Source organism: Vigna unguiculata, chromosome 6 (genome assembly GCF_037176805.1).
Source record: "Vigna unguiculata cultivar grain cowpea cultivar isolate G323 ecotype 2 chromosome 6, ASM3717680v1, whole genome shotgun sequence".
NCBI lineage: Eukaryota > Viridiplantae > Streptophyta > Magnoliopsida > Fabales > Fabaceae > Vigna > Vigna unguiculata.
This window is the reverse complement of record NC_140797.1, coordinates 42,174,020-42,194,322: the sequence shown is the minus strand read 5'-3', so window position 1 is coordinate 42,194,322 and position 20,303 is coordinate 42,174,020. Positions and strand designations below refer to the sequence as shown.

Below are 20,303 nucleotides of genomic sequence, written 5' to 3'. Positions count from 1 at the left end.
GTGTGATGTTTAACTTGTCCATCTCTCAGAGTCTTGAGTTAATTTGAGGTAATTATCCGACCCTACTGGGAACAACCAAAGCTTTACTTTTCCGGTGAAACAACTGCTACAGGCTTGGGCATTGTGTCGAAGAAACTGTCAATTAAGCGATAGTTACTTGAATCATCTTCACTTTTTTTTATATAAAATATATTCTATTTAATGTAAGAATAACAACTTGTGTAGATTATATTCTTTATTCTTTATACAAATTGGGTAGATTAAACAAATCAGTAAGAGACAAATTATCACGCAATCTAAATATTTGAATGCTTGCTTAATACATGAAACAGTAAGAATTTCAGTTGAATTAGTTTTTATGTTGTAAAATGGTAAACTCTTATTTCATACCCATGTACAAATATTTTACACATCTTGAGAACAGTGTTTGTAAAAAAAAAATTGTTAAAAGGGATAAATTCCTAGAATGAATGTTAAAGCTGGAAAAAGCATAAAGAGAAGGCAAATTTGTATAGATGAATATGATTGAGTTGATTAATCTAATAATGGATTGGGAGGAGGAGATTATTATGTTTGGTAGAATTTGGGAGGTGGAAAGATGGGATGTTAGGTGGAACCAGGTCAGGAGACGACACATTTGGTCGGAAAGACCGTGAAATTTACGGGACAAATAAACGCATCTGATAGACCACAGCCATAGAATTAGGCCCGCAAGACCCAATGAGGCCCATTGGGCCAACGAAAAGAAAAGGCACACGCTGCGGATATTAATAATTTTGTGACGTCCACCACACCACAGTTCTCATTCCCCCTTTCTCTCCCAACCCTCGATCAGTGAGAGAAACACACGCACACGCTCTCTCTCTCTCTCACGCGCCCCTATATCCTCTCCTCCACCGTCGCTCTCTCCAACGACCGCAAAACCATCGTCATCTCCATGGTCAGTTTTTCTAATTTTTTCTTTATCTTTTCTCCGTTTCGATTGCCGATTTGTTCTCACACATCGACAACTAAATCCGCCAGTTTCCGCTTCTTTTTTTTTTTTTATTTATGTGGCGTTGAATTTTCTGAGCTGGATTCCTATTTGATCTGACCTTGGCGCTTAAACGATGTCTTCTTTTTTTGTGTTTTTTTGTTCAAAAATATAAAATCGTGTCGTGTTCAGATCTGATTTCGGTGTTTCGGTTGAGTCTTTTTCTTTTCCCAAATTGATAGCTTACTGTCATAATTTTAATACGAATCACAATTTAAACAGCTTATGATGTGTGATGTGTTTGATCTGCGGTACAATCGGTTTTGGGATCTGATGCATGGGTTTGATTTTATTTATTTATATTTTATGCGGTGGATTTAACTTCTTCTATGCGCTGAGGAATTTTTTCAATTAAAGTATATATTCTTTTTTTAACATATATTCTTATTCCTTTTTACATTATTCTTACGCTGTTATTAGATTTAGCATGTCACGGTTCTTTTATAAGATTCATTAATGAATGAATATGATTTATTTTTGTATTGAAGATGACACGACAAACATAACACGGCTTTTTTACTGATGTTTTATCCTTTGGCACTAATCGTTGTTTGCTTCTAGCTCCTTGATTTGGACTATACTGTGTTTGTACAAGTGTTATTTATCTCTTTTGTTTTGTTCATTGTATATTTCTATTGCATTTCATTGTTCTTAATATCTGAATTGACTCTCTATTTTGTAACCATTTTTACCTTTATTTTCGATACGTGTCAACTTGACTCATTTGTTTCGTTCTTTCTTGGAGTAACAATTTAAATCGAAAAAAATTAATAAAATAATTTTTGTTCAATTACTCGGGGTTGATGACCATTGTGTGTGTCTGCAACTGCAATTCAATAGGCAAACTCAGCATCAGGTATGGCAGTCCATGATGACTGCAAGTTAAGGTTTATGGAGCTCAAGGCGAAGAGGACGCACCGTTTCATAGTTTTTAAGATTGAGGAGCAGCAGAAGCAAGTCATTGTGGAGAAGCTTGGTGAGCCAAAGGAAGGCTATGAAGAGTTCGCTAAATGCCTTCCTGCTGACGAGTGCCGCTATGCTGTTTATGATTTTGAGTTTATGACTGAAGGGAATGTCCCTAAAAGCAGAATTTTTTTCATTGCGTGGTAATTGTTGGTTTTAAATATAGATATGGTTTTCCGTACTGTGTTTCTATCTGCATTGATTTTGATACTTTGTGTTGGTAGGTCTCCTGATACATCAAGGGTGAGGAGCAAGATGATTTATGCAAGCTCCAAAGACAAATTCAAAAGGGAGCTGGATGGCATTCAAATAGAGTTGCAAGCAACCGATCCTTCTGAGATGGATCTTGATGTGTTCAAAAGCCGTGCCAACTAAATGATTATATAAATAGTACGCTTTCTGGTGGGAGCACCCCTTAAACCTTAGTTACTCATATGGAAATATCCTAGTTTGTGGGAGGGATGGATGGTCAACTTGGGTAGTTATGGTCCCAAACTCTCAATTTTCCAAGTTGTGGAATAAATTCTACTGCACCTTTTGACAACCTTTGCTTGTTCCAGTGTATTTTATTATGATTTGTGATTTATACAACCTTTGCGTTTGAGTGGTATTTTAGTGGTCTTTATCCAATACTAGTTGAATTTGTAATTGTTTTGTGTGATGATCAGACAAAGAATGGGGTTCTTCACTTATTGACTCGTGTCATCTACTAATGCTCTGTGACTTCTTTTGGCCTATATATGCTTTCCTTTGTATCGGCAGACAAAGGCCTTTTCTTCATGCTATATATCCCTTTCTTGTTTTTGTTGTTTGGTGAAATAAGATTTTGTTCAATTGGTATTGTTTGGGTATTGTTACTTGAAACCAGATCACTCCCCATTCCAAACATCCTTACAAAATGTTATCTTCAATATTTATGATAGGAATTTCCTAGGAAAGGGAGCACGCTTGTTCGGTGCTCATTCTCTTTCCTTACAGAAAATGTCTTAACATATAATGTTTTATTCAAATGTAATAAATAGTTTAAATTGATTTGATTCTTAAATTTCACTCCAAATATAAGTTAAAAGATTAAATTTGATAATTTCACGTGTTTTTCTAACTTGTTTTGAATTGTTATGTCTTTATTTTATTATAATTATTATACCTTGTAAATGAGTATTTATAATAATTATATATTATAAATAAAAAATGGTTAAAGATGTTTTTTTTCTCATCATTCATTCTTTAGTGAAAATTGAAATTATTTTTTATTGAAATTTTTTAACTAATTTAGTTATTTAGTTCTTTAAATACTAAATATGTGAATTAAATTTTGTTATTTTAATCAAATTTAATTAAGTTATTTGATGTTTTAAATATAACTTATTGTAATATTTTAGTTTTTTTATATTGATAGTAAATTAAAACAAAATTTTGGTATAAAAAATTAAATTTATATATTTCAAAAAATGAGAAATTATATTAGTTGAAGATTGGAACTAATTTTAAAAAAAGAAAAAATACTTTAATCCATAAAAAAAAAAATATCGTAACAATTATTTACTAAAATGTAAAGCTTTGAATTTTATTATATAAAATTGTCATAACATGTCTTTTTAAAAATTAGTAGAAATTCGTGTGCGTCCATTTTTAGCTTATTATTATAAAAAAATAAAAATTAATTATTTTAGTTATTATTAAATTTAAAATGTTAATAAATTTATAAGAAATAAAATTTAAAAGATAAAATTAATAAAATAATTTATATTAATAAAGATAAAATCATGGTGAAATGTCTACACTAAAAAATAATACCTAACAATTATCAAAATCAATCATCTTTATATAAATAATTCAGTTTTTTTAGTTTTGATATGAAATATTTCGGCTTGTAATGGAAAATATAACCCATATTAATGAATATCAAACTCCAGTTTAGGGATGACAAAAGTATTTGTGTCCGTGAATATCTGCGGATAAAATTCGCAACGGATAGTTACTATCCGCGGGTATTTATTACCCACGGGTAACGGATAGCGGGTATTTTAATACCCGCTAACGGGTCGGGTATGGGTATCATATTATCCGTACCCGCGGGTACCTGTTACCCGCAAAAAATTAAAATTAAAATTTAATTTATATTTTATTAAGTTAAATTTAATTAAAATTAGAAGTAATAGTATATTTTATTATGTCAAATTTAATTATAATTATAATTATAATTTAATTTAATTTAATTTATATTTTATTTTTATAATTTTATATTAAAAAAATTATATAATACATATTTTTTTTAAATATTTGTGGGTATCGGGTATCCACGGGTACCCGCGGGTTTTAAAAATATCTGCGGGTATTTTTTAAGCGGATACCCGACGAATAAACAGACGGATAACGGACAAATTTTTTTTTTTACGGGTCGGATTGCGGGTAGGTGCTATCCTTACCTGACCCGACCTGTTGCCATCCCTACTCCAACCTATTTTGATAAGGAATATTTGTTTAGCGGGTTTTTTTATAAGAAATATTTGTTTAGCAGTTTTTAATAAAGAATATTTGTTTATTATGTCTTTTTAGCAAATCAATTGGACTTTAAAGTAAAATAAAATGAAAGAAAAAAAAAAGCTTTTTGGAAACAAAAATTCAGTGAGTGTTTTATTTGGGAAAAAAAGTTTTTTCATTCTTTATTGGATAACAAACAATAGGGTTTGTGTCTTCATTCATTTTATCGTCTCATGCTTTTATTTTAAGCAAAACATGGAATAGCTATATTTGTATTTTTTAGCAAATTAATTAGTTTTTAAGTAAATGAAAAAAGAAAGGCTTTTAGAAATAACAGTTAATTTATTTAATTCCAGTTTTTTTCCTTACTTATTATCATATGATTTTATTTTTGCATCAATTTAATATAATGATGAGGCAACAATCAATTATCGAGATGAAGATAAAAATGTGAATTTAAGAATATTTGTTTGGTTTGAAGGATTAAAAGAGTAGATATTAAAAAATAGTTACAAAATACTATAATATAGTAAAATCGACAGTATGCAAATGAGTTATTGTGTTATAATTTAAATGGATTTGTGTATTATTTGTTAAATTTCAACTATACAAGTAATGTGATATAAGACTTTTCATTTATGAAAAAATATTTATGAAGTTCTTAAGTTTTACTCATTAAATTTTGTTCAAAATAAAACATTAAAATGTTCGGGAACTTTTTTTAAAATAATAAATAAACAAGTAATAAGCTTTTCATTGAAATTTCTATTTTGAAAAACATCATACAAGAAAATTTTAACCTATTCAATTTTTGTATTAACTGATAATTTATTTTTTCTTTTCAAATAACCAAATAAAAGTTTGAAATGTCCATTCAATAAGTTTTCTTACTATATATTGACTAATAACTTTTCAATTGTATTTCATAATTTAAAGAATTATTCTTACACTGTATATCATTTAAGTCAATTTAAGATGATACAAATGAATCTTATATATGCTATACGGTATTTCATTTAGAGTTTGAAACAGTTGCCATTGTAGTTAATGTTTATATAATGTTGGTATCTACTTTTTACGTTTTATTTGTAGAAATTGCTTTAAACCAGTTTTTTACAAGACCAAACATTTGTTCAAATTATGAAGAAGAAATTAAAAATGAAGAATATAAATTTTCAAGTAAGTACTTTTTCATACTTTTATCATGATATCTAATTTTTACATTGTATTTATATAAATTAGCGGAAATTTGCTTTTCAAAATTAATAGCGTAGTTATTTGGAAAGATTTATTATTGAAACAAAAGAAAAAATAAGATCCCTACAAAAGAAAACTCAAAATCCCAACCATAACAAAACCAACATGAAACAAAATGTAAAATAAAAAACCAAATGGATGGTTAAAACAAAAATGAATAACATGCTATAATATTTTATTCAAAGATAAAATATAGAGTGGTTTCACCATGCAAAGCTTTCTAAGATAATAATTAAATGAAAAAAATATCAAACACAATTAAAAGAATTCATTTTAACTACTTTTCGATTTTCACAAGGGGTAAATATGTTTTTTTTATCCAAATTTAAGTGAATTTTGAAATTAGTTTATTTTCAAAAATTTATATTAATTTAGTCATTCATCCTTATAAATGTGTAGATTTAGTCATTCTTATCAAATTTTGCTAAGTTTATTTGATATTTTAAACGCATTTTATGATAATATTTGAATTAACATTGAAGCAAAAATGCAAAAATGTGTCAAACGGTGTAAACAATTATAATACTACCATGAAATACGCTTAAAATGTCAGATAAACTTAACACAATTTGGTTAAAAAAATTAAATTCACGTATTTTAATTTTAAAAAATAAAGAACTAAATTAGTCAAAAATATTAAAGGGACGATAATTCTAAATTTTACTCAAATTAGTAATTGTATTTTGTTAGTGTAATGATTATATTAAAGATTTTATTTTTATTAAAAAAAAATAAAACATAATTGATATTGATTAAAAATAACCTCTGCGGTACTGATGCATATTGTTTACTTGTTTGTTAAAATAATTAAATTATCACATTTCTGCGAAACGTGAAAAGTGCAGAAAAATTTGGAATCTGTATTCTTCGAACAAAACAGAAGATTGTGTATTTTAAGGAGCAGAAAAGCGCGTTTGAAGAGAACGAAGAAGAAGCGTAAGCATGCTGTGCTTCTGCTTGTATCTTTCGGACTGAGGTTAGCGAATTCACGGTTGGTAACTCTCTGCTCAATTTTCACTCAATTTTCTTTCTTTATCTATGTCTTCAATTTTCACTCGATCCTATAATGTTCTATTGTTTCATCTTTTTTTACCAATGCTTATTTCGAGGGTTTCACAGATTCGGAACCTTTTATGTTCCTTCAAATAAGAAAAGAAAATTCTAGAGGTTAGTAATTGAGTAAGATATTACAATTGAACATTTACAAAATGTTAGGTTTAGAATTTAGGGACTTAAATTCGTATCAAGATTAGGTTGAAATGAAAAACCCTATCACTAATTGTAGTTAATTCATGTTTTATGTTATTTTATTTTACTTTTTTGGTTGATTAAGAGGTGCAATCACTGGTTGGTATAGGAGGCCTATGTTAGATGGAAGAGACCTCTCTCTGCTGTGAACAAGTACCGGATGGGGAATGCATTGAGGTTCAGAAAGACGAAGATGGCGCGCTGATTGAATTGGATTGTCAGAATGGTTTTCCTGAGGGGAGAAAGGAATTTGTTGCACCTGCTGTTGGAATGGAGTTTGAGTCATACGATGATGCTTACAACTATTATATTTGTTATGCCAAGGAGGTGGGGTTTCGTGTACGGGTGAAGAATTCGTGGTTCAAGCGGAATAGCAGAGAGAAGTATGGTGCAGTGCTTTGCTGTAGCAGCCAGGGTTTCAAGAGAATAAAGGATGTTAATCATTTGAGGAAGGAGACGAGAACTGGTTGTCCTGCAATGATAAGGATGAGACTGGTGGAGTCACAGAGATGGCGGGTGCTTGAAGTTATGCTTGAACATAACCACATGTTGGGTGCTAAGATACAGAGGTTGGTTAAGAAGATGGGAACTGGGATGAAGAGGAAATCGTTGCCTAGTTCTGATACCGAGGGGCAGACGATTAAGTTATATCGTGCACTTGTGATTGACGCGGGAGGTGATGGAATTTCAAACACCACTGCGAGAGAGGACAGAAGTTTCTGTGAGTTTTCTAACAAGTTGAACCTTAGAAAAGGTGACTCACAGGCCATTTATAATTTCCTCTGCCGAATGCAATTGACTAATCCAAACTTCTTTTACTTGATGGATTTCAATGACGAAGGGCATTTGAGGAATGTATTTTGGGTTGATGCTAGGTCCAGGGCTGCGTGCGGTTATTTTGGCGATGTTATTTATTTTGACAACAGTTATTTGTCGAACAAATATGAAATCCAGCTGGTGACTTTTGTTGGAATAAACCACCATGGTCATTCGGTGTTATTAGGATGTGGCCTGCTTGCAAGTGAAACAACAGAGTCTTATGTATGGTTGTTTAGGACATGGATTAAATGTATGTCAGGATGTTCACCCCAAACTATTATCACTGACAGGTGCAAGGCTTTGCAGAGAGCAATTGCAGAAGTTTTTCCTAGATGTCGTCATTGTTTTGGCTTGTCATTAATTATGAAAAAGATACCAGAAAAATTGGGAGGTTTGCACAACTATGATGCACTCAGGAAAGCACTGATTAAAGCAGTTTATGAAACATTGAAAGTGATTGAGTTTGAAGCAGCATGGGGATTTATGATTCAACATTTTGGAGTTAGTGATCATGAGTGGCTTCGTTCTCTGTATGAAGATCGAGTTCATTGGGCTCCGGTATTTTTGAAGGACACATTTTTTGCTGGAATGTCTGCAGCTCGCCCTGGGGAGAACATTACTCCTTTTTTTGATAGATACGTGCACAAACAGACCCCACTGAAGGAGTTTCTTGATAAGTATGAATTAGCTCTTCACAAGAAGTACAAGGAAGAGTCTTTTGCAGATATTGAATCAAGGAGCTCAAGCCCCTTGCTGAAAACTAGATGTTCCTTTGAATTGCAGCTCTCCAGATTGTACACTAGAGAAATGTTCATGAAATTCCAGTTAGAAGTGGAAGAAGTATATTCTTGTTTTGGTACAACACAGTTACATGTGGATGGTTCCATCATAATTTTCTTGGTCAAGGAGCGTGTTTTGATTGAGGGAAACCGACGGGAGATTCGGGATTTTGAAGTTTTGTACAGTAGGACCGTAGGTGAAGTTCGTTGCATCTGTAGTTGCTTTAATTTTTATGGATATCTTTGTCGACATGCACTGTGTGTGCTCAATTTTAATGGGGTTGAAGAGATACCTCACAGATACATTCTTTCGCGATGGAAGAAAGATTACAAGCGTCTTTATGTTCCTGATCACAGCTCTGGTACCTCTGATGATACTGACCGCATTCAATGGTCTAATCAGTTATTTAGAAGTGCCTTGCAAGTTGTTGAGGAGGGTATACTTTCTCTAGATCATTACAATGTAGCGTTACAATCTTTAGAAGAATCACTGAGTAAGGTTCATGATGTAGAGCAGAGACAAGAGTAATCGGCCGTAATGTACTCTAAAGAAATTACTTTGTATAACTGTTTAGCGTTGTTTAACTCTGATACTTTTACAATGTCCATAACTTGTATAGCTAAAGATGTTTGAGTTAAACCATAGGTAGTTTCTCACATGTTATTTATTTACATGGTGACATTCTGTTTCCTAAGTCCTTTTTCTTCCAATTTGCTGTCAGTTAAATGTGTTCAATACAAAGTAGTTTTTTTTTTCATGGATATGGTTCACCAGTGTTACAAGGTTCTGTTTTAAATTAATTTGGTTCGACCGAAACCTAGTAAAATCTATGAGAAGATTATTTCTGTTGAAGACTGAATTCAAAAACCTGAAATTCAAGTTACAATATGTATATAGAGATTGAAAGAAAAATATTGAAACTTGTTAGCAATTGTGAATATTCTGCTCTTTCTTGGTTTGTACTAACATATGTAGTTGTCAATGTTAATTTTATCATGTTGGGTTGCAATTCTCAACATATATCTGTCACTTCACATTCCTTAATATCTGCTCTTAATATTGCATCAACTTGGAAGATTGGCAATTCTTTTGCCGTGAGTTTGACACAGATCATTCGTTCTCATCGTTTTGATATTAAAATTTTAACAGTGATCTTTCAAGATATTGTCTATGTGGGTATTTATTAGTATTATTATTATTAATATTATTTATTATTATTATTATTAGTAGTATTAGTATTCGTATTCGTATTGATAATATCTACTAATCTATTAACTATATATGAAAAAAATTAGTATTATGAAAAATCCACAAAAATTCATTACTAAATATTTACACATGTCAATCTTCATGACTTCTTTATCATTCAACACCACCTCATTTACTATTTTGTCTGAAATAATCATATTAATTCTTCTAATTTACGCAAATATCATCAATTAATACGCTCACTATTTAATCTTATTTTCGAAAATGTCACTCAAGGTAGATTTCTATAATTATATTATTATTGAAATTACAATTATTAGTATTTTAATTTTATTAACAGTATTATTATTATTATTAGGTTAAATTATACTTTTAGTCCCCATTTTCGTAGCAAAATTTGAATTTGGTCCCTCAATTATTTTTTATCTCAATATAGTCCCTATTTTGGGAAATTTGACCCAATCAAGTCCTTTCCGTTAGTGGTAGAGTAACGGTGTTAAATGGGGTGTCACGTGTCAGCTTCTGGATTTTTTGAATTTTTTTTTATTTATTTTTTGAATTTTTTTTATTTTTTATTAATTTTTTTAAAATTTTTAAAAAATTAAAATTTTGCCACGTGTCAAGCGGACATCGTGCCACGTGGCAGTGACAGTGCCACGTGGCAGTATTTGGGAGTTGTCATTTTCTCATTCTCAATTTGGTCCCTGTATTTTATTTTTTGTCTCAATTTAGTCCCAATTTTTGTAAAAATTGTGCAATTTTGTCCCTCTCCAAATTGAAACCAAATTTAATTTCTATATAAATATGCAAGATATTTCTATCAAAATTGATATTTCAAGTAAATATTTTTAACAAGATTAAGTTTATTTTAATTTATATTTTACGTTAAACTTTATTTAAAATTATTTTAAAGTTGTTAATAGAAAATAATATTAATAAAAAAATTCATAAATTATATTGATATTTTATTACATTATACTTTAATATTGTTTTTTATTTGAATTTATATTTTAAATAATTGCATATTTTTCAAATGTGTAAAATTCAATAATTTCTATACAAATATTTTAGTTAGTATAAAAATAAAAATTATATAATTTAAGAAAAATTAACTAGTTTATGCAACAATAAAAAACAAATAAATTTAAAATTTGAAAACAATTTTAAGTAAAATTTAATGTGAAACAAATTTAAAGAAACTTGGTTTTATTGAAAATATATAATAAAAATATCAATTTGAATAAAAAAAATCAAATTTAATAAAAATATTTGTATAACATTTTATAATTTTTGTTTCAATTTGGAGGGGGACGAAATTGCACAATTTTTACAAAAATTGGGACTAAATTGAGACAAAAGATAAAATACAGGGACCAAATTGAGAATGAGAAAATGACACCTCCCAAATAGTGACACGTGGCACTGTCACTGCCATGTGGCACGATGTCAGCTTGACACGTGGCAAAATTTTAATTTTTTAAAAATTAAAAAAAATTAATAAAAAATAAAAAAAAATTCAAAAAAAAATTCAAAAAAATTCAAAAAAAAATTCAAAAAATCCAGAAGCTGACACGTGACACCCCATTTAACACTCTTACTCCACCATTAACGGGAAGGACTTGATTGAGTCAAATTTCTCAAAATAAGGATCAGATTGAGATAAAAAATAATTGAGGGACCAAATTCAAATTTTCCTACGAAAATGGGGACTAAAAGTATAATTTAACCTTATTATTATTATTAGGCTTAAATACCTTTTTCGTCCTCATTTTCATAGTGCTTGTTGCAGATAATCATCATTTTGACAGACTGTTTAAAATAATTCTCATTTTCGCAATTCATAATTTATTTGGTCCTTTTCTGTGATGCCGTTTAAGTCAGTATCGAAGCACTGTATATGTGGCACTGTTTGTATTAAATTGCATTGAGATGTATTACGTATACTCTACAGATGGTTCCGTTACTGATTTAAACGACATCACAGAAAATGACCAAATAATATACGAATTGCGAAAATGAGACAATTTTAAACATTCGGTATAAATGATGACCATTTTAAACATTCTGTCAAAATGAGGACCATTCGCAACAAACACTACGAAAATAAGGATGAAAAAGGTATTTAAGCCTTATTATTATTATTTATTAGCATTATTGATTTTATTCACTGTCTACATAAAAATTTAGTACTATGTAATAAAGTTTAACGTTATAATTTGTTTTTTGTGTTTTTTGTTTTTTAATTGATTGATTTTCATACTTTTTCTTATTTTTACTTCCGCGTGAATAATATACTTGTAGATCTAAATGCAGTGTTAAAGAAAAACAAAGTGAAAAATATAAAGAGAAAGAAAGACTTATTTGATAAAAGAAAATCAATAAATGTTGAAAAATAACGATGAAATGAAATAAAAATAAAAATTTCCCGCATCAAAACAGAAAGTGTGAAAAAATAGTTAAAAATGAAATATTTATAAAAATACATAAAGAGAATTTTCTTTTTTGTCCACGTTTCAAAATACCAATTTTATCCTTTAAATGTAATAATTTATTAAATTTTTAAAAATTAATCGTTACTTTTATAAACTTTTTATAAAATCGATTATCTTTGTTTTTTCATTTCTTCTTTATTTATCAATGGTTATTCCTTTTTTTGTTATGATATATTTTACTTTATTTTTAATAAATATAATTTTAGTTTATATATTAACTTAATAACATTATAATATTATCACATATTAATATAATATCACGTATATTTAAAGATTTAAATAGTTATTAACATAGTCGCGATTGTTGTCATAATTCTATTATTTGAAAAAAATAATAATCTATTTTAGTAAAAATAAAAATGAGAAAAAGAAAATAGATAACAGAAGGAAGAACGCAGTTGGCAGTGAAGAAGAGAGAGCAGAGAAACAGCATTTCGTTCACTGCTACTCTCTCTTTTCTTCTCTTATCTTTTCTGTTACTGTGAGTTTCTATCACTTTCATCGCAACCTAACTTTTACGATTCTCTTTCTTCGCTGCAACCATCCTATTTTTTTTCACCTTACTTTCAATCTTTATCTGATTTCCGCCGCTATAGCTTTTATTTCATTCAATTTTGTTGATTCGTGTGCTCAAACCGCATTATCGCAAACCTAATCGGAATCCCATTTGTTCAATTACTTTATTATGCGCAAAATCAGAATTCCACTAACCGAAAATTGTCTGTCTCTATTGCTAGTAGTCTTTCTTCTAGCAGTGATGGAATTAATGAATATGTAGGCAAACAATTTCTGTGAGGGATTTGGTTTTTCGTAATTATGCTTGCCGTATCCGCACTTGTTTTGTTCATTCCAAATTCATATGTAAGTATGATGATCAAGTGTTCGTTTAACCGTTTTTTATTAACTTGTTTGACTAACTCGGGAATTTTTTTTTTTCTAGTTTTGTTGATAAAACTGAGACTCACAATGTTGTGAATAAGTTTGGATTAAATGTAATTACTTGAAATGTGAGCTTATGGGCATGGCAAGGCTAACTGACATCTCATACTTGACAGAACTCATGTGAACTCTCTGGCTATGACTGACGATACCATGTGTTCTCCAAGCGACAAGGACTTGTCGCTTAGTCCTAATCTTGATATCACGGTAAAGTTTCGTTTATATCTTCATGCTCTGTCTTGTGTTATGCTTTCTGTTAAATCTAAAACTTTTAAGAGCAAGTGTGTTCGGCTCAATTGTTGACTTTTTTTGTTTCTAACTATCATACTGCGGTAGGTCTTGAAGAACCTTAGGCTCTTGATCATTCTTGTATTGATACTCCTGTTACTGCTTGTTAAATGCGTTCAAAGGGTTTCTCCCAGTCTTGAGAAAATGGTGCAATGTCATTGGACTGATGATTTTTTGGCAATGCTGCGTTCCTATGAATTTCTTATGAGTTAAATGAGGGAAGAGGTGTATCGATTGTCTCGTTGGTGAAGTTTAAATACTTCTTAATTTGTGAATTATTGATGTTCTATTCATATCTGATGCCACCAATATATGACCGATATTTCAAATGCATATGATCTGCCTAGATACTTACCTAGTGAGGACTCTCCTCTTTTCCTTTGTAGTTTTGTGACCAGTATGTCTGGGATATAGCGTCAAACTTCTTGCCTTAGCTAGTTATACTATACAATGCAATGTCTTATTTTTTAATTAAAACAACTGTTTTTGAATATAAAATACAATAAAAGTCTTGTTGTAAATATTGTGCATGTATGTCATCAAGAAATTATTAATATCTCATTACAAATATCATTCATATATATAAAATGCACTTTTTTATAAACCATAGCAATCAATGTATATAGGCTGTATCACATCTTCAGTTTTTACGAATTCTTCATAGACCTATTCCTGTTTCACGATAAATTATTGGTGGTCCTCTCCAAATAAAAGATAATGATGGAGAGATTTTCGTTTTCCTGTTAGTGGATTAAATCATTAAAACTAAGATATCTAATGCATTTTTTAATATTGCTTAAGATCTGGGCGATGAACATTTGTGGAAGAACTAGCTGAGTTATTTGCTTTAAGTATATGATTACAATGTATGGTGAGAGGGGTAGATAATGATAATGATTTTGTATGAACATATAGAAGAGACCTTTAGCAGTTAGCAATGTAAAAAAGTTATAGTTAGGCAACTAACAAGATAATTTGTGATTAAACATATTTCAACTTCCCTGTAAATTTTTAATGCATGCTCAAATTTCTTCGATCTTGTTTTGAAATTTGAAATATTTTTTCACCTTTTCCAGATAGATGATGGCTCTCCGAACAGTGAGCAACTTCTTGACATAGTGGACGAGGGCAACGAGCTTGACAATGAATGTGGGCAATTGTTTGAGATTGATGGAAGTGGACGTGAAAATGGGAGGGATGAAACCACAGTAGTTGATAGTCACAGCGTAGAATCTCACGGGAAAGACTGCCCCCCACCAATTGTAGGAATGGAGTTTGATACTTATGATGATGCATACAACTATTACAATACCTATGCCAAGGAAATTGGATTTGCTACTCGAGTTAAATCTTCATGGACGAAACGTAACAGCAAAGAGAAGCGTGGTGCGGTTCTGTGCTGCAACTGTGAGGGTTTCAAAACAACCAAAGAAGCAAATAGTCACAGGAAAGAAACAAGAACGGGCTGTTTAGCAATGATTAGATTGAGATTAGTGGAATCTAACAGGTGGAGAGTCGATGAAGTCAAGCTTGAGCATAACCATTCATTTGATCCTGAAAGAGCACAAAACTCTAAATCACATAAGAGGATGGACAGTAGGGCAAAAAGAAAAGTTGAGCCAACTCTAGACGTTGAAGTAAGAACGATCAAGTTATATCGAATGCCTGTTGTAGATGCATCAGGTTATGGAAGCTCAAATTCCACTGAAGGTGCAACTAACAACCACATTAATTGTTCCAAGCGTTTGAAACTTAAAAAAGGTGATCCGGAGCTTATTTCAAATTACTTCTGCCGCATTCAATTGACTAATCCTAACTTTTTCTATGTGATGGATCTGAATGATGATGGACAACTGAGGAATGTATTTTGGATTGACTCTAGATCTAGGGCTGCTTATAGTTATTTTGGTGATGTGGTTGCATTTGACTCAACGTGTTTGTCAAACAATTATGAGATTCCTCTTGTTGCATTTGTTGGTGTTAATCACCATGGCAAATCTATTTTGCTAGGATGTGGTCTGCTTGCAGATGAGACATTTGAAACATATATTTGGTTATTTAGGGCATGGCTCACATGTATGACTGGTCGCCCTCCACAAACTATGATCACAAACCAGTGTAAGGCCTTGCAAAGTGCAATTGCTGAGGTTTTCCCGAGAGCTCACCATAGAATTTGTCTATCGCAAGTCATGCAGAGCATTCTTGGGTGTTTTGTGCAGTTTCAGGAGTACGAGGCATTTCAAATTGCGCTTACTAAAGTCATATATGACTCTAAAACAGTAGACGAGTTTGAAAGGGCTTGGGATGATCTAACCCAGCATTTTGGAATAAGAAATCACGAAAAGATCCTAACCTTGCATGAGGAACGAGAGCATTGGGCCCCAGTGTACTCCAAAGACACATTTTTTGCAGGAATATCTGATTATGAAAAGGGTGAGTCTGTGGTTCCCTTTTTCAAGGGTCATGTGCATCAACAAACTTCTTTGAAAGAATTTTTTGAGATTTATGAATTAGTTCAGCAGAAAAAACATAAAACCGAAGTTCTTGATGATCTTGAGTCATGCGATTTGAGCTCATTACTGAAGACAAGATGCTACTACGAGTTGCAAATCTCTAAATTGTACACAAATGCTGTATTTAGGAAGTTTCAAGATGAGGTAGTGATGATGCCCTCTTGTTTCAGCATCACGCAGACTCAAACTAGTGGCTCTATGGTGACGTACATGGTAAAAGAACGAGAAGTGGAAGACCCTGCAACAGATGGTAGTAGGCATTTTGAAGTCATGTATGATAAAGCTGGAACAGAAGTACGGTGCATTTGTAGTTGCTTTAATTTCAAGGGCTACCTGTGCAGACATGCCTTGTATATCCTTAATTACAATGGTGTGGAGGAAATTCCATGTCAATACATTTTGTCAAGATGGAGGAAAGATTTTAAGCGTTTGTATGTACCTCATCTTAGTGCTGATAATGTTGATATTAGCAACCCAGTTCAGTGTTTTGATCATTTGTACAAACGTGCCATGCGAGTTGTTGAAGAGGGGATGATATCCCAAGATCATTATATGGTTTCTTGGCAAGCATTTAAAGAATCTCTCAATAAGATTCGCCTTGTAGCAGACAAGATTGAATAAACAAATCAAAGAATAATGCTAATAATATGTTGTGCATAAGTTATTATTCATTTCTTCCTTTTTCCAGCACTGACACACGGACATGGTTCTTCTTTGACTGCGTTCATACGAAAGCACAGATCGTTTTGTTTGTTTCAACTTTCTGTCATGCAAAGGCGAAGAGTTTGTGATTCCATGGTGTTCTTTTTTCCTTAAGTCAAGTTTATTTGTTTCATTGGGTCAAACACTAATGAACGTTCACAAAAACCCACAAACAACACAGGCATAAATTTGATACCTGTAAAGTTCTAATATTTTCAGAAATGGTAATTGAATTGCTACAATTGTTTCTTTTTCTTGTAAGGACTCTAACTAGGTCATCGTCATTGGAAGTTTATAATGGTTCTCTTAAAATAGGTCAATTCAGAGACAATACAAATTTAAAAAAAAATAGAGACTTGCTCTCTTTTTTTTTTTGGAGTTTTAATTATTTTAGAGTGATTTGATGCATCTGACAACTCACATAATTTGATTTTTTTTCATAGAAATACATATAAAAAAAATGTTTACAAGAAATCCTGTTCCACTTCACCAACTAGATTTTCTTTACATTCCTCAAATGAATAGATTTAGTTCATATTGATTTGGTCGATTTATATCATTTTCTCAATCAATTTTTTTAATTATTTCTTATACTTTTACTGATTTGATATTTTTATGATCTTGTTTACTGTTACTTAGTGCTTAATTTCATTATACTTTTTTATATATATTGAGTAAATAAATTAATGATATATATAATAATACTTGTATAGACAATAAATAAATACTCAGTATTTTTAATCAATTTACATTTTAAATCACACACTCTCTTCTCTTGAGTCAATAATTATTATTATTATTATTATTATTATTATTATTATTACATAAATAACGAAAGGGAACTCAAGTACTAGAGTTGACAGAGATTGAAAATTTTGATTCAGTGAAAGTCTTCTCTCGTTGTTCCCCGGCCGACCATGTCTCATGTAAGTCTCTGTCTTTCTCTCTTCTTTTCCACATTTCAATTTCATTCCTTTCCCGTCACCCACTTCGCACCAATCCAGATCTGTTTTTCCCCATTTCTTTGTCCCTGTTACTCCGATCAGATTCATATTTCTTATACCTAATTTTTCATTTTTCATTTTACATGCATGCATGTCTTCCATTCATTGCATTACACTCATAATTCAATTATGTCATCTAATTTCTGTAACTATTTATGTATGTTCTCGTTGTGTCATTTGAATTTGGTTACGAAAATGAAATCTCTCTTAGCTTATTTGCTGGATCACACTACTCTGTCTGATCTGACCCAACACTAGGCTGCAATTGAACTGAGATTGAGGGAACCTGTTTTTAATTCACTTAGTTCTATGAAAATTGGAATAATTTGAAGCTAGATGAAATGCTGAGATTTTAAAACGTTTTCACAAGGTTCCTTTGAGGAATTTTCTGATCCTCTTCCCTGTGTTTTTCTTAGGAGACATGCCCTTCTGTGAAGAACATCCTTTTGTTGGATTCTGATGGGAAACGTGTTGCTGTCAAATACTTCTCTGAAGACTGGCCAACGAATGGTGCCAAGGAAAGTTTTGAGAAACTTGTGTTCACCAAGACTCAGAAGACCAATGCTCGCACAGAAGGTCCATAATTTTCTGTGATATAAATACTTGATGAATGGCCCTAACACGATTTATCGATGAAAATTTGTCTGTGTTTGGTTTATTTGGCAGCGGAAATAGCAATGTTTGAGAACAACATCGTTGTTTACAAGTTTGTCCAAGATCTTCACTTCTTTGTCACCGGTGGTGATTATGAAAACGAGCTTATCTTAGTGACAGTTCTTCAGGCTTTTTTTGATTCTGTGGGGCTCCTGCTCAGGTTGTTGTCTTAAATTAGCTATTTATCTATGCATCGTAGGCAAGGGTGTTTTCTATCTATCACTATTAAGTGTTAACACGGTAGTCCTTTGATGATGTTATACTGCTTTTCTCCCTCCAGAGGCAATGTGGACAAGAAGGAAGCACTTGAGAACTTGGATCTCATTCTGTTGTGCATTGATGAAATTGCTGATGGCGGGTATGCTATATGCTATTCATATAACATTATATTCCTCAGTTGTTTGTTTGTTAGCTTCTCTGTCTTCTTCCAACTTGCAAATTGTAGTAGCTATTTGATACATGGGAGATCAATTCTTTTTCTGCCGTTAAAAGATTAGAATTGTAAATTTTCACCATGAAAGCAAAAGAACCTTCTTTCAACTGTTATTCTGCTAGGAAGGAACTTGAATACCAGAGTTGGGGCTTTCTAAGTTCATCATGATACTCTTGAATTCAAATTTTGTAAACATTCAAATGTTCAAGTAACAAACTGGCTTTCATCAGTTTTCGATCGCTAAGGAGTGTGACCAATGAGACAAAATAAATGTCACTTTGACAAGATCTATACAGTGCAACAGCTAGGGTAGAAATTGAATACATATGATATTTCTGCTCAGTTTTCCACAGTGACATCTATTTTTAAGTTCTTTTCATTTTTAAACCAACCATATGCCTAGGTAAGTTATATGTTTTTACCCTGGCTAAACACAAAGATTCCACATATATATCTGCTCTACCTTTTTCTTTGCTCCACCCGGATCTCATTTAAATTTCATGTCTTCATATTTTGTGCAGTCTCATTCTTGAAACTGATCCAAATGTTATAGCTGGGAAAGTTGCTAGCAATAGTATAGATTCTGGTGCTCCTTTGTCTGAACAGGTACATTACATCCTTCTCTTTAATACCAAAAATGAAAATTGACATTAAATTCACTAATATGAGGAATGAGTGTATTTCTTTTCATTGCAGACACTAAGTCAAGCATTGGCCACAGCCAGGGAACATCTTGCAAGGTCCCTTCTTAAATGATTCATATGGCATTTTACAAAGGAGGAAATTTGTCTTTTTGACTTTTCCTACAAACGTTTATAAGAACAGAACATCATTCCATTCTCGAACAATCGAACCTTGAAGATAAATGTTACTTGACATGAGAATACAGAATATTTTGGCACTACTTTTCTTGTGTCGATTTGTTTATATAGTTACCCATTAAAGTTTAAGTTAAAAGGCGTGCAGCTTATCTTTTAAGTTTCACAAAAATCTATTTCAGTACATACTTATTCTAAATTTCTTACTTTAGCACAAAATCATGCAGCTTTGCCTATGAAATTGATTGTTTATATTAAGCTGATATTGCTAACGTCACTTGCCATGTTAAATAATTTTCCGGAAAAAGAAAATTTCCACTGGATACAAACATCTGATGCTTACACACAAAATTCACGAGTTGAAACTAATGTACGGAAATATTTAGAACACGAGTCACGTTGAATAAGATTCTCTAAAAATTTATAGTGGAATACGTGTAAAAAGGATAAGTTTTATAAATAAAACAGTTTGCGTGAGATAAAATTAATTAACAGATCTGAAATTTCTCAGAATTTTTTATATAACTTTTCAATGAATTATGCTGCAAAAAAAAAAAAAAAAACTTATATACTCATACGTAGTGTTTTGAGTAAATTGTAAATCAAATCATTAATCGCTTTTAAAAGCTCTCTTAAGTTAGAAACCAATTCAAACCTGGCTATATAT

The 20,303-nt window shown here is 31.3% G+C and overlaps 3 protein-coding genes across 3 annotated transcripts; all 3 read left to right on the top strand.

Moving 5' to 3' along the window:
• The first annotated feature begins 691 nt into the window (after nt 1-691).
• Nucleotides 692-2,688, top strand: LOC114188994 (actin-depolymerizing factor 1-like). Its single transcript, XM_028077689.2, has 3 exons — nt 692-940; nt 1,874-2,139; nt 2,221-2,688. The coding sequence occupies exons 1-3, from the start codon at nt 938-940 to the stop codon at nt 2,369-2,371; spliced, it is 420 nt and encodes a 139-aa protein (XP_027933490.1). The 5' UTR covers nt 692-937; the 3' UTR covers nt 2,372-2,688.
• A 3,864-nt stretch (nt 2,689-6,552) lies between these two features.
• LOC114188570 (uncharacterized) lies at nt 6,553-16,685 on the top strand. Its single transcript, XM_028077142.2, has 5 exons — nt 6,553-6,728; nt 7,095-9,109; nt 12,663-12,766; nt 13,341-13,431; nt 14,589-16,685. Exons 2-5 carry the CDS (start codon nt 7,109-7,111, stop codon nt 16,644-16,646), a joined length of 4,254 nt encoding a protein of 1,417 aa, XP_027932943.1. The 5' UTR covers nt 6,553-6,728; nt 7,095-7,108; the 3' UTR covers nt 16,647-16,685.
• An 839-nt stretch (nt 16,686-17,524) lies between these two features.
• On the top strand, nt 17,525-19,775 carry LOC114187137 (coatomer subunit zeta-2-like). The gene is made up of 6 exons (XM_028075278.2): nt 17,525-17,653; nt 18,148-18,307; nt 18,398-18,545; nt 18,666-18,743; nt 19,340-19,424; nt 19,515-19,775. The coding sequence occupies exons 1-6, from the start codon at nt 17,645-17,647 to the stop codon at nt 19,572-19,574; spliced, it is 540 nt and encodes a 179-aa protein (XP_027931079.1). The 5' UTR covers nt 17,525-17,644; the 3' UTR covers nt 19,575-19,775.
• Nucleotides 19,776-20,303: the final 528 nt, after the last annotated feature.